Raw genomic sequence first — 14,525 nt, 5'->3', positions numbered from 1 at the left:
CACATTCCTGCTTGTGAGGACACCAAACACTCAGGACAACAGAACATTTTCCATAGACTTTATTATAGTTTTTTTCTTCTCAATCTAACAGGTATACACAACGCTCTAAATGTCATGGCTTTTTTGTCTTAAATACTCTCCGCTCTTAAAGAAAAACTGTAAAAATATTTAATTATAACTAATTAAAAGATCTCTCAGGGGGGCGGGACTGGGAAGGGTGCAAAGATACGAGGGGTGCGGGGGTAGGGGGGTCTTCTGTGGTCCTTATCTGAGGTGTTGGGTGGGTCTGGGAGACAGAAAAGGGGGCAGAGTTAAGTTACATCCAGCTGGGTTTTCACCGCGAAGACGGGGTGGTGTTACCATTTAAAGAAAACCTGAAAGAATGACATGACACCAATTAATTAAAATAAATGAGCGTTTTCTGCTGCATAAAGGACATCCCAGCTGACAGTGGTGATACTGGTTGGTACCTGCACACTCTCTCCATCATGTGTGTGACAAGGCGGTCGGAGATGCCCGGACACGACTCTTCCGCCAGGTTGAAGGCGTTTTCCAACTCCTCGATGGCTCCTACGCCCCCGCCACTCGCCCGCCGCTTCTCCTTCAACTGGTGGTAGACAAAAATCAAATAGGAATAATTTTGGGTGTTGTGCAATAGGAAGCTTCAACTAAACAATATTAAACAAATTTCAACAGCAATATAAGCAGTTTCTAACTTTATAATAACCAGATTAGTCCCATGCTGTTTCCTCTTGTATTCTTACTAATACGTACTACTCTAGAAACGACAGACCTGTACAGACATAATGATTCACTTTTATACATTCTTACTGGGGTAGTAGGTATAACAATGAAGCAAAAGTGAGGCAGAGTCAATTATAAAGACCTGGTTTTGAACAGGCTTGCAAAACTAGACCAGTTTCCTGAAGGAAGATTAGAGCTCCTGTGGGATTAAATGAATGCTAAATTAGTGACAAGAGGAGCGTTCTCAATAAATGTGATGAAATCAGTTTCCAGGACCACTTTCACACGCACAAAGAAAGTGCAGTGCAGATCATATCACTTCCGCAGCCAAGACTTGCATTGTTATCTAATATCTATGTAATTAATGTACTAGGAGGAAATCTTCCGCCTATTTTCTATCAGTGCTGATAGCTTCAATGTTTTTGGTATCGTCTTTGTAGAGCTCTTCTTTTTTTCTGGCTATTTCTCTTCTACTCAACATTAGTGGTCTAGGGTTGCCGATGGCTGATATATAAAGCCAGTATCAAAACAAAGAAAAGTCATGTGTAATTCCATTATATTCTATTCAGTGGGAGGTTTGAAACCAACCATCAATTTCCCAAAACTCACAAGGGGAAGCACTAACATTGTTAGTGATCCAGGTCTGTTATCATGATGAACCTCAGTGCTATGTCCACATACTGTCACTGACAAGGGATCACATAGTTGTTTGAAATTAACTTTTGTTCAACTTTGTCCAGGGTGCAACCGTGAAGAATGAAAAATTAAGATTAATTAATTAAAAGCCACTTTTTATACAGGATTTACTGTTCTAGATTGCGGCCTGCTCTTGGTTTAATTCTTCCGTTCAGATAATTGTCCCCTCTCAAAGGTCCAGTGTGTAACATTTAGGTTGATCTATTGGCAGAAATGGAATATAATATTCATAGGTATGTTTTTATTAGTGTATAATCACCTGACAATAAGAATAATTGTGTTTTCCTCACTTTAGAATGAGTCGTTTTTATCCACAGACGCTGTGGTCGCCTTCCGTAGAGCCTGCCATGTTGAACCGCCATGTTTCTACAGTAGCTCAGAATGGACAAACAGCTCTAGATAGGGTTGCTAGTGCGTTTCTCCCCCGTGGTTGGAATGGGAAGGTGAAACGATTGAGCTGCAATCTGTAACTACACCACACGATGCCACTAAATCCTACACACCGGAACTTTAAGAGGTGATGCCCTTCTTTACCAAAATTTTTGTTTTTACTGCGCTGCAAACAATGTGACTTTGCTGTAGTCTGTACTGTCCTTCAATTTAGGAAAGGCTACGCATATTGTGCGTGTTTGCCCTTTTATCTAGAACCACAATGAATAGTATTATTCAAAGTTATATAATCCCCATCCCCAACGGTTGGGCCTACCTCTCTGAAGATGGGAGTTACCAAAGCAGATAAGCATTGTGACTTGGGTTGCCTTTTCACCGAATCTCCTGACTGGGTAGATGGGGGGAAAAAAAAGTGTAAGAAAGAAAATACATAAAAACATTTGTCTCTGTGTCTGCGTGCTTTGTGTGTCTTACCTCTGAATCTGTGTGTGTGTAGCCCTTCTGTAACTTGTTCAAAGAGGTTGGTCTGACTGTGGGGAAGGTCCACATGGGACACGTATCCACATCACCATCAGCATCCCTGAAGGAAGGACGGAAAGACGCATAAGAGAGGGAAGAGGGAAATTAAAAACATGACGGGCACCAACATGGCACGACATTCATATCAACCAATGACCTCATTTTTGTACATTCAGAGATTTTTTTTTCCAATGAGGACAATTTGGAGAGTGGATATACGTGTGTGTGTGTGTGTGTGTGTACACGTGCATTTATATTATCCTCTTTTTTTTCTTTTTTTGTATTTTCTTTAACTGTTCCTATTAGGATGAAGAAATGGCGACATGCCTACGTGCTCAGTCCTGATGCTGACAATCATTTGTCATAAGCTTGTATACAGCAGTCGACACCTTAAGGTTCACTGCTGATGCTACTCGGTGGGAAACCAATTCTTCTAGAAAATCATCCAGAAATAATCCTGAAGTTCTGTAATGGGTCAGTTTAGTATCACAAATTTAACAAAGTGGCTAAGAATAGATCCTTTGGAAAAGTTTATAACTGGAGGTTTGAATGTGTGTTCTTGAGACTCACATATCTGAGTCATCAGAGCTGGATTCCTCCCCGTGCCCCTCCGACTTCCAGCGGCGGTAGCGGTCGATCAGCTCTGTCAGATAGGCCGTCTTCTTGGTGTAACGTGTGATGAATTTGTGCTTCAGGAGCTCTTTGGCTGTCGGCCTCTGTGCAGACATTGCAGATATCAATAGGATCAGTCGTCTAGTTATAACGTGCAACAAGAAGCTTCAGTATCGAGTCCACCATCACATTACAGAGTTAACCAGAATGTGATTTGGATTGGCCTTGAATATTTGAGAAAGTACAGCACAAATTATAATTCCTATTAAGGACAAGGTATGCTAATCCAATAACAAAAATATGTGGTAGGATAAATGACCAAAGTTTTACACTCTAAACAGCAACGCCAATCTGGGATTAGATTCCAATTGTCTGATGTTATTTAGCCCAAAACAAGCATGTCTGATCCCAGTGTAGTTCTGATACAATGCTTGCAGATGGACGCAGGTGTATAACTTACAAATCGAGGGTCTTTATTTAGACAAGCCTCCACAAACTCTTTGAAGGGCTTGCTGTAAGGTCCCTCAAGTGTGGGTGGAGTGTTTTTCGGGATGAGGAAAAGGACCCTCATGGGGTGTAGGTCCGAGTTGGGAGGTTCCCCTTTAGCCAGCTCAATGGCAGTGATTCCCAGGGACCAAATATCAGCCTGAGGGGGAGAGTGAAATGTGTAAGTAAGGTGTGTTAACTTCATAAACAGACAGTGGAAACTATAAGGAATTAAAATCCCTAACTAAAGTGATGTGGATCAAATAATTCTCCCCATGCTGAAAACTTACAGTACTGTCTACTTATCAGTGCTTCCACCAGTAACAAAACATTATCTCTTTGTGGGCTTGATGTTCTACCAAAGTGAACATCTTTTCACCTAAAAGTGAAAGAAAACAACAACAAGCAAACCTTAAGACAGCATTCATTCAAAGCAGTGGCACAGGGTGTCTTTTGCCCACTCCACAGACTCTGGCCTCACCTTGAAGTCGTAGGCCGACTGTTTGATGACCTCTGGAGCCATCCAGAAAGGTGTGCCAACAAATGTGTTTCTCTTAATCTGGGTATCTGTCAGCTGTCCCGCCACCCCAAAATCTGCCAGTTTCACATCGCCCTGCTCCGACAAGAGCACATTGGCAGCTAGGAGAGAGAGAGAGAGAGAGAGAGAGAGAGAGAGAGAGAGAGAGAGAGAGAGAGAGAGAGAGAGAGAGAGAGAGAGAGAATCACAATAAAAGAGCAGGCAATAGATGTAATGCTAAAAATAAGGTATTAATATCAACGTCTCATTTTGAGATATTGTGTAATGCAGTGTTTTTATTATTTAGGACAATCAAGTGTTATTTTTGAAATTCCAGAACAACAATTCATTGGGCTAACATGCATGAAAGATGGATTGACAAGGGGACAAAGGACACTTTGCAGTCTCTTCCCCAGTTTCATTGTGGCACAAACTGCTTTAGATGAATGGAAACAAACTATATGGACAGAATTTAGGTGGTTTATCAACCCAATCTTCTTCATTATTTCCCATCTTTGTTGACTTGTCATCTGGATGTCGTTATTCTGGTGTCTCTCTAATGCTCCACACACAGATATATAACACTTACAGTATGTTGTGGGCTCACAGATGGTGTTAATACATGTATGCAGCTTGGTAGCATATTTCAGTGCGTGGACTTATTCAGTCCAGCATCTGGTTAAAACTGGATATACATGTTGTTACTCAGCAGCTTCCCCATCACTGCTCAACATTCAGTGTCTTGCTCAGTGCCTCGTTTTCTTTCTGATAGGAAGCTTAAATCTAATAATTTCAAAGTTAATGTATAGTCTCTCCACTCAGAACATCATGCTGCTGCAAATTATCTCTGATTTACGAGTATGATATCTGGCTTTGTAGCAGGACAACACTGACAAATGATATTAACTAATATCTATAAGATGCTGAATGAAAAAGAAGACAGTGCTTCGTACCTTTGATATCTCTGTGGATCTTCCTTTCAGAGTGCAGGTACTCCAGCCCCTTCAGTATTTCCCTCAGTATAGTAGCAATGTAAGTCTCTTCAAGAGGCCCTGGACGGAGCTAGGAAGGGGAAGGGAGATGATAAAGACATGACAAATTTATCAGAAAAATGTGGAAGTTGGGAGAAAGAACCAAGAACAGTACAAGTTTTGCTTCTCAAGTATAAAAAGGGGCCACTTTGCAAGATTTATATAAAACTTTGTAAGCTGTATAAAAATATAAATCTTCTTACCAGATCCAGAGCAGATCCTCCACCTAAATACTCCATGATAATCCACAGCTTGGTCCCCTGAGAGGCAGAAATAGTTGATGAAAGACGTTTTGAAATTCATGATTTCAAGATACTGCTTTGCCTTTGCCTGTATGCCAACTGAGCGTCTGTGTGTGTGTCTTTCTTTGTGTTATTGCCTCACCTTCAGGTATGATCCGTAATACTTGGTAACAAAAGGGCTATCACATTGGCTCAGCACTGTGATCTCCTGTTGAATATCTTCGATCTCATCCTCTGCCTCCTCCAGATCTATGATTTTAATCGCCACCACCTCCTTCGTGCGGTTGTTGATGCCTTTGTAGACCTCTCCGAAGGAACCCTTCCCAATCCGCTCCTGCTTGGTGAAGTACTCCTCCGGGTCCAACCGGGTATTCTGATCCGGTAACAGCAAAGAAAGCATTGAACTGAGTGTATGTCGTGATGACTGTGCTCGGAGGCTTATTTGTGTGAGTGTCACTTGACCAGAACTTGTGCGCTAAGAGACTTGTTTCCCATTTGAATGCTGTTTTATAAAGGTTAATTAGACGTGACAGTAGGAGTTACATCTGTATGTTCTCATGCCCTGCTCAAATATAAAAAAGATGATGGATAATTAACCTTTCTTATCTGTGTCAATACCTATCAATTCAGCCACAGCCCATATAATTACCTAGACTCAAGATTGAACTTTGTGCCAGAATGTAATTCAAGAGGCATGACACTTGAAAGTTCAGTGGTTTTCTGTCTCCACAACAGCAGGAAATAAGTGATGATTTGACTGAGTAGGAGGCACATAAAGAAGTCATTACATTTAAAATATCTTAGCATGTACAGTATGTGACTCAGTATGTGACTCCTTTTAAAACAATTTATTTTTCAGTTTCTAATCACGTTAGTATCAGCCTGTTGATTTCTTCAGCAATGTTTCCCCTGATGCTGAAAATGGCAAGGAGATGGAAAACAAATAAATTCATTATATTTGTGTATATAGTAAGTTTTATCACTTGCACTGGGGGCTCAGATCCCCCCACCACCCACCTATTCATGGAAAGCCCGGCAGTCATGGGGGTTCGCCTTGTCGTGGACAAGAATAAGGGAGGTGACAGTTAGTGAAAAGAGGATTTCTGTACCTGGTTTTGCATGTTTTGAAGGTGTGCCATCCCCTCTGCAGGTTGGACGGGAAAGAGACAGCCACAGCTCTCTCCTTCCGAGGTTATCAGATGGTCCTTTCGGGTTTTTAGCCCCCTCTTAGCTGTCTAGGAAGCTAGCTAGGTCGCTAGCCAACTAGATAAACACCCAATCTGCTGGCTTTAACGGGGCTGTCACTCCGCGTACTGTTTTCGGCCTCCAAGTCCAACGGAGGACTGAAGAGCCCGGCGAGACAACAAGCTACTGACCGAGAGACTCCATTTATGTCAGCGGGGATGAACAAGTAGAAAAAAAATGCTCCTTCCGTGTATTAATATTTAATTCATTTCAAGGAACGCTTAGCCTGTTCTTCATTTGAAGCTTGAGGAGGACAAAATAATGGCCCAGACGGAGGACGCATGCGCTTTGGGTTTGAGGAAGGCGGGATTGTGGGAGTTGTAGTTCTAAGCTTTGTTAATCTTATCTGTTGAGATACCTGAAAACCTTTTCAGTGTAGGTCCCCGAGGAGAAATCCAGGTGTTGCAGCACAAATAAGTTCAAAATAATTAAAAAAGTAAAGTAATTAAATAATTAGGCTAGAAATAAAAATAGAAACTATACATATATACAATTACATGGCAAGAGTGACATAGTTGTGTGATTAATAGTAGCAAAGTCAGCAAGTACTGTGTAATATAAACCAGCTATTGAATATAGTTTGTATTTTTGTGCTTCAAATAATATGCAACATATTCTTTGGGTATGTCTTTATTTAAGTTGAATCCCATAATAGACTGCAGTTGTCCTGTAAACATACATTAATAACATTGATTTAAGCACAATGAACAATGGATAATGCAAATTGCTGGCGGCCCATACACATTAACTTTATATTAGAGCTATTTTGATGCACCTGAACTGTTTTGGATGTATGCATAGATTAAGTGAAACAAGCTGTACTAGCACAATAGCTGCTGGCTGAATTTGTACCTCTAAATCTCTCTCTGTTTTATATTATGCGTAAATTGACTCATCTGCTTATAGGCCACACACATACCAAAACACTGTCATGCTGTTTTAACAAAGTCCAAAAAAACTAGTGGCCAGAAAACATATAGCACAATTAACTACTGGTTAAGTTGCAATTACTGTCACCACCCAAAATGCAAACACAAGTTCAGATGCAGATGTCCTCTTACTCTAAGTTTACAAAACAAAATGATTAATTTACAGCTAGTGAACCATGTGCAAGCACATAAGTGTGAAATATCCCCATACTTTATCCCCATACTAATCAGTGAAACATGGGACATTACTTTATTTCTTATTCTCTGCAGTTAAACATGATTTCCAGCCATTATTAGAAATACACCCCATTTGGATAGAATATGATTTTCATGATAAAAAGTCATTTTTGACAATCATTTTAAAATCATTCTCAAAGAAAGTTTCTTACTGAATGTAGGAAAAATAATTGTGAAAACTATTTTCTCTGTAAGTAAGGACATTAAGTCTGATTATAAGAGGTACGTTGACTTACAGCTGCAACAGACGACTTAACGTCAGTGTTAATAGCAGACACATCTCAACAAGCTTTGTATTAAGGCCAATTACATAAACTGTGTGTGTGAACCAACTAATTTCAGTGTGATAATTGTGTGCGCTCGTTTTCCAACCTGGGTGCCACCTGCTGCTGCGGCTCGGTTGGACTGATGGAGATCAGATAGGCTCCGCCCCCGCGGACACACACGGGTGATGTTAGGAGCGGCTACACACACACGCACGCTAGCTTGAAGCGGTGTGTCTGTCGGTTTTTACTCGTCGTCCGTCCCGGTTGATGCTGTTAATATTACATAACGTTTTGACACATGACATTTTAAACTCCGGGGCTAAAACCATTACGGTAAGTAGTCATAGAAGCTAAATCCCGGTGAAGCGTTGGTTTCCTCCGGTTCGCCCGCCTGTTCCCGCAGATAGTCGGCGGCTGTCAGCGCACTGCTCGGCTAACGTGTTATGATAAAGATAACACTAGCTAATGCTACTCAGACTAGTAATATTAGCCAGACAGCAGCTAACATGCTAGACATGGCGTCTTGTGTGGATTTTGTTTCAGTGACATTGAAACCATGTGTCAACAGCAGCTACACCTCATGTCTACGTTATGTAATTTCATACAACACAACGTGAAATGTCATTTCTGATATTTATTATTAGCTTTAGCTGATAAACCGTCTACCCTCCACCTTGTGGTCGGGCTGTAGTTTGGTCCTCTGCGGGACACATGTTTTAGGTAGTACTCCAAGCTACTGAGCCAATTAGCAAGGACTAAATTCACCATATTTGTCATTTTAATTTGAGGGAGATAGCAAACATCCAGGGCTCACAGATGGGAGCTATGGTGGGATTATCACATATTTTGACCCTCCTGTCTCTGTGATAATGCCATCACTGAGGTGTAGCTTATATGTCTACAGCCTAACTTGCACACCAGTCCTGTCTGTACTCTGTCCAGTATTTTTAAAATGTTTTTGCATTTGATGTGTCTACAGGCTGAATGAGTGGGCCAACCTTCACCTCCCCCTCTGCAGAGGCGGCTGAGATGAACCGCATTCATTATGAGTTGGAGTACACAGAGGGCATCAGCCAGCGCATGCGAATCCCTGAGACCCTCAAGGTGGCCTCGGAGAAACAAACAGGGTCTCTGCCACTTCAGCAACCCCTGCCCATTCACACAGCTCTGATGCAGGTGCCAGAGAGGATCGTGGTAGCAGGTGAGGCCAGCAGATGGGGCTTTAGTGAAAGGGTGCATGGCAAAAAATAACCTGCACTAGGCATGAGACGATATAAACACTTCATGTCACGTATCCTGGGCAGAAAGATTGCTATTCATGATATTATCACGATAATCATCAAAATATACTTGTTAAAATGGAATCACTTTACGTTTTGTTAGGTGACAAACTGCATCACAGTTATGACAGCTCAGATAGGAACCTCCTCTCCTATTGTTCTGTAGTTTGGAATTAGTATTTCCACACATTAACTTATTTTTGTGGGGGATTCTCAACAGGCAAGCCAAACCTTCAGCCATGGTGATAGAATTAGTAGGATTGTTGAATAACTGGACAGATGTCAGTTTATCAAAATAAGTCTTTTTTGTTTTTTAACTGTCCCTCTGTTCCTTACTTCCCCACAGGTGATGATGGGGACCCTCTATTTTCTCGACCAAGAGACTTGGACTTAATTCAGTCCATCCCTCCCGTGGACCTCCTGAACATGAAGGCCCCACCGCGTGTCCTCACCCTTACAGAACAGCCACTGGACTCCCTTGAAACTGAACAAACTGCCTCTTCACAGAGTAATCCCAGCCAGCCGGTAAGGGTCAAATCAAGGTTTTCATTCTGTGTACTTTGTATTTCTCATTACCATGAATTGAATGTCCTTAATTTATTGAACTTGACACCAATTCCATTACTGACGCACTATTACACTATCCTGTGCATTATAAAATGATAGAAAGGGAGCAGCCTGGGGTCACACACAGTCTCATAAAACATGGCTCTTTAGTGCTTGTATATCCACAATAATACTTATCACTTATGAACATATTGTAGATGCAATGACATTTTAGGTAATAATCATATTAAATAGAGGCAGGTATAAGGCTGTGAAGTTAGAGTAGAAAGCTGATGAATTGAAGGTGATGGGTGAAAAACATAAACCAATATGAAAATTTGAGGTCAAAAACAAGCTAACTTTTCAGCTCCTTTTTGTTCAGTTGTTTATGGGTAATGATGATGTGCTATAGAACTAATCACAATGCTTGTTTACAATAACTTCCGGGTAGGAAACATGTTATCAAAATGTATACATCTCATTCATCTAAAATGCAGGTTTTATGCTTTCGTAACTCATTAATAACAACACTCAACACTTTTACTAACGTTAGGTAGGAGACTTAATTTACCTGTTTGGCGACAGAAAATGAAAGCTTGAGCTTACCCAAAACTAGTCTGACCAGCAGTGAGTTGTCACTGTTAGGTAGGTTTATTGAAGACACAGAGCAACAGAGTACATAACATAAACACAATGTATATTAAAGTATATATCCTTGAATGTTAAAGTTACGGCTGAAAATGACAGAAACTAAATAATTTGCCGATTTTACACATCTCCGCAACTGAAATCAACTTCCAGTTGTCTACCTGGAAGTGACTGTTAGTGCGATCATCACAGTGATTCAGACTTATATAAAGTCTTATATATGTGCATCCTCTCGCCCCTTGATGGTAAAAAGAAAAGTGTGGTCACGTTTCAGTTGTTGACCTCTTGTCTTCATGGTACATCAGCTGAGAACAAAATTACCTGCAGCAAAAGCCTGGGATTGTCATTACAAGAGGAGATTGTGTTACACACATGCTCATTCGCACCTAGAGTCCGACTCCTTCCATTGGATAGTGAAGCTGCTGAAGCTTGAAACAAGGAAGAAAGACTATAGGGAGATTGAATGATACATTGCCTGCAGTGGTGCCAACAGAAGAAACCAAAGACATTATTTATCTGCAGCAGTTACTAGGATTGTTAGTTGGGTAAGTTGCTCATGCTTGTCATGTGATTTGCGGCTCTTACAGTACAGTAAGCTTGCTTTGAAAAGGGAGTAAAAACAACATAACACGTTAGGTTTTAAGCTTTAACTTAATGTGAGCCTAACATCAAATCTTTGTTTCATTCATAGGCCCACTTTCATGCTCGGTCTCGAAGGGAACGCAGTGCGAGTGAGAACATATCTGGCCGTCACAGCAGTCAGATCGTCAGAGGTGACTTAAGGTAAGCACACACTTAAGGTCGGGATACCTGTCACAACACTGCTTCACTGCTGCTGCCGTTCCATTCTGAATTTCTTATCTATTATTATTATTAATATTGTTATTATTATTATTATAATTATTTCACTCTTCATTTGTTTAAAAAAAATCTTATTTTTTTTTTACTGTTTCTCCCCATTTACCTCTCTGCCAGTGTAACCCCTTCCCCTTCTGCCCCCCCAGTCCGCTTGTGTCCCCCTCTCTGTTCCCCTGAGGATGCAAACATCAACCTGTTTACAGCTGCGGGGTTCCTGTCTTATATCCAGTCAACAACACGCCGGGCATACCAGCAGGTCCTCGAAGTGCTGGATGACAGCCACCGCAGGTGATTTCTCTTTTTATCCCTGAAAAAGTCACTGTATTAACAAAGATTCTTACAACAAACAGCTAGAATGAATGAAATAATTAAATTATTTTTTAGAAAATAAACCTTTAGAGGAGGTCCTCAGTTGACAAACTGTATTGGAAGAGGAAGTTATGGAGTGTAGAAGTTTCTGAAACAAGGAGAAAAGCAGCGCTTAGAAAACAAAACAGGAGAAAAAGTTCTTTATGAAATGCACAAGGTAGTAAAGTGATGCACAAGAATATCGTGCTTGGATGGTGTCTTATTTTGTTAATTTTATAATTTATCATAAAGCAATTAATGTTGTTTCACAGCCTCAACTTACATAATGTCTCAGCCTGTGCTGAGCCAAAGACACTGTTTTAGTGGAGGTACCTGGAAGAATCCTGATGAATCCTGAAATCATCAGGATTGTTCCCTTATCTGTCAACCTTATTTGCTTTGGCAATGCTGAGGAGAAATTATACAATGTAATTGTCACTTAATGTCACCATAATGTCGCCAGTGGAAATAGAAAATTTTCCCCTTTTCAGGATCGTTTCTGTAGTTCTGCAGACAGACCCTGTTACTGTTACTCTAAATAAAGATATGTTGATCTCCTCAGGTCACACCTGGACTTGGCCCTGGATATAAACCCTGATGAGTCTGGCTTAGTGGACGCCTCCTCACTACGACGACAGGTAATGTCTCACATGCCTAAATGACTGCCTGTGTCATTGATTTACATGATTCTCCACTGTTCTGGTCCAAATATTGTACCTGTTGTGAGTGTTTTCTCCTATTTTTAGGTTTGCAGTGTATAAGTGCTACAGTGTACATTGAAGGCATGCTGACACAACAAGCTTATGTAGCCCAGATCAGGCTGCTTATGAAGGATGCTGGCAGAGCAGCACACAGCCAGGGATAAGTGGCAATAACTGGCATTTTCAGATACTCAGCCATAAACAAACAAAAGACTCAATGGACAAAAACTTAACATATAAGTACAAATACAAGCATTAATCACACCCTGAGCCAGTAAGAAAGTACTGAAAGATTTTCCTTGAAACTAACAGTATTGTTGAACTGTTGCTGCTATGCTGTTGTGTTATTTCAAATTGGATAATCCCAGGAAAAAAGTCAAAAAGGACTTCAAACTTAAATTGAAAACCAGATCGTGGTAATCCTATGTATATGCTAAACTACATAGATCTTGCCCAGCACAAGTAAATTATCACGTTTTTAAAGTGTTGTATTCATGTGTTCATTCAGATTGTGAAGTTGAACCGGCGTCTGCAGCTGCTGGAGGAAGAAAACAAAGAACGCTCCAAGCGAGAGGTCATCCTGTATTCGGCTACTGTGGCATTCTGGCTTATTAACACCTGGATCTGGTTCCGTCGCTAAAATGGGACAAGACAGATGCTCCCAAAACACTGGAAGCCAAAGCAATTCCTTGTTAATGATGCAACCATTAAAATACAGTGAGTCTTTACTGCATCTGAATGCAACCACAGGAAACTACAACAGCATTGGGAAAAGTCATCGACTACAATCTTTTGTTTCTACAGCAAATTCTATATTGGGATTTCACAAATGTCAAGGTGAGACATGAGGCAGTAAAACATAACCCATGTTTACAAAAGTTTAGTAATGTTTAGTTAGTCAACCACTTGTTACTAAATCTCACATTGAAACTAGAGGTAAAGCATATCTCACATTCGAAGATTTATCTGTGTATTTCATTCCTTTGGCAAGACAAAGCACAATGACACTACAGCTGGAGTTTTACAAAATACTAGCAACTGCTTTGATGTGGTGAGCTGAGGTTTATGTTACAGCAACAACATACACAAGTTACCTTATTCGGCTAAAACTAGCTACGACATAAATTGCTGTCCAACAGCTATAATCTCTGAATCACTTTTAAAGTTTGAGCTTTTTCCACCTTTCAAATACTAGACCAACGTTAACGTGAGTTTACAGTGATACAGATAATATAGAACATGAGGTCTAGTTTAAAGTAGCAAACAAATAGCTAAGAAAATATTACTGATTGCACTTTTAAGCTTGATAAATCCTTTATATGGCAACAACAGATGTTAAAGTGATTCCTTGGGAGAGTAAACTACATTTGTAAATTAGATTTTTTTTTAGCTTCAGGAGAAGAATGATTAGATGTGAAACAAGGATTTACTTAAGCGACACATGTTTTGGGAACCTAACCGAGAGCTGGAACTACAGTTACAGGACCAAGCCTCAGACCTGACCTGTCTTGTCTGTTTAAAAATGAGATTCACCAGTTTTGTCAAAAACTACCATTCTTTAAGTGTCAAAGTAAGATGATTAATTCTAGAGATGCCATAACATTTACCCCGAATGTCTTTCTCAGTTCTGCATTACCCAAAACACTTATGTACTCTACTTGAATAGCCTATTGTCGAAATGTTGTAGTTTGTCCTTAATGTACTTTTTTTTTTTTTTACCTCTTTGGCAGTGACTTGCCTCAGGATTCTGTTATTAGCTTGAAGTGGCAATACAAATACAAAGGGTAGGATACTAAGGTCCAGTGAAGTGATAATGTTTTCAAACTACTGTTTCTATAATTTGAGCTTGTTTTTTTTTTTTTTTTTTTTAGAATTTGACCACTTATGTTACTATAAGACTACAAGCATGGACTCTGTGGTTTTATTCATCATATGGTGTGATATAAATCTTAAAACTACTGTCTGTATGATCATGTGTAATAGATGGCTATGTATATTTGAAGTATTTATGAGATGATCATGTATTTCATGGAGGTTTGTTAATCACATATAATGCAGGGGCATTAACAAAATGTTGCAGTGACCTTTCTTTTCTGTTAAGCGCTGTATGTATGACTTAACGCTGGAGTTTTAAGTTAAATATTTGACTTCCTTTGTAATATATGAATACAATAATTGTTATTCTTTTTGCTGTAATAAATGATGGATGTTAATTTCCTCCAGAGCCCTG

At 40.1% G+C, this 14,525-nt stretch overlaps 2 protein-coding genes across 3 annotated transcripts; one reads left to right on the top strand and one right to left on the bottom strand.

The window, feature by feature from the left end:
• Positions 1-44: 44 nt before the first annotated feature.
• Positions 45-6,778, bottom strand: stk25b (serine/threonine kinase 25b). Of its 2 annotated transcripts, none has more exons than XM_051395752.1 (11): positions 6,347-6,778; positions 5,380-5,610; positions 5,199-5,255; positions 4,918-5,026; positions 3,929-4,086; positions 3,422-3,607; positions 2,920-3,065; positions 2,305-2,410; positions 2,147-2,218; positions 471-607; positions 45-286 (listed from the first exon to the last, which is right to left on the bottom strand). In XM_051395752.1, exons 1-11 carry the CDS (start codon positions 6,374-6,376, stop codon positions 265-267), a joined length of 1,254 nt encoding a protein of 417 aa, XP_051251712.1. In that variant the 5' UTR covers positions 6,377-6,778; the 3' UTR covers positions 45-264. The 2 variants fall into 2 exon arrangements, with proteins under 2 accessions (XP_051251712.1, XP_051251174.1); XM_051395214.1 differs by having other exon boundaries at positions 45-374; positions 6,347-6,777.
• Positions 6,779-7,978: 1,200 nt separating this feature from the next.
• On the top strand, positions 7,979-14,512 carry LOC127362211 (mitochondrial fission factor homolog A). The gene is made up of 7 exons (XM_051397712.1): positions 7,979-8,247; positions 8,894-9,115; positions 9,541-9,719; positions 11,080-11,171; positions 11,364-11,534; positions 12,157-12,232; positions 12,804-14,512. The coding sequence occupies exons 2-7, from the start codon at positions 8,899-8,901 to the stop codon at positions 12,933-12,935; spliced, it is 867 nt and encodes a 288-aa protein (XP_051253672.1). The 5' UTR covers positions 7,979-8,247; positions 8,894-8,898; the 3' UTR covers positions 12,936-14,512.
• The last annotated feature ends 13 nt before the right edge of the window (positions 14,513-14,525 follow it).

The sequence above is a fragment of the Dicentrarchus labrax genome, unplaced genomic scaffold (genome assembly GCF_905237075.1).
Source record: "Dicentrarchus labrax unplaced genomic scaffold, dlabrax2021, whole genome shotgun sequence".
NCBI classification, from domain to species: domain Eukaryota; kingdom Metazoa; phylum Chordata; class Actinopteri; family Moronidae; genus Dicentrarchus; species Dicentrarchus labrax.
Note: the sequence above shows the minus strand (reverse complement) of the source record. Positions and strands in the feature narration are given on the sequence as shown.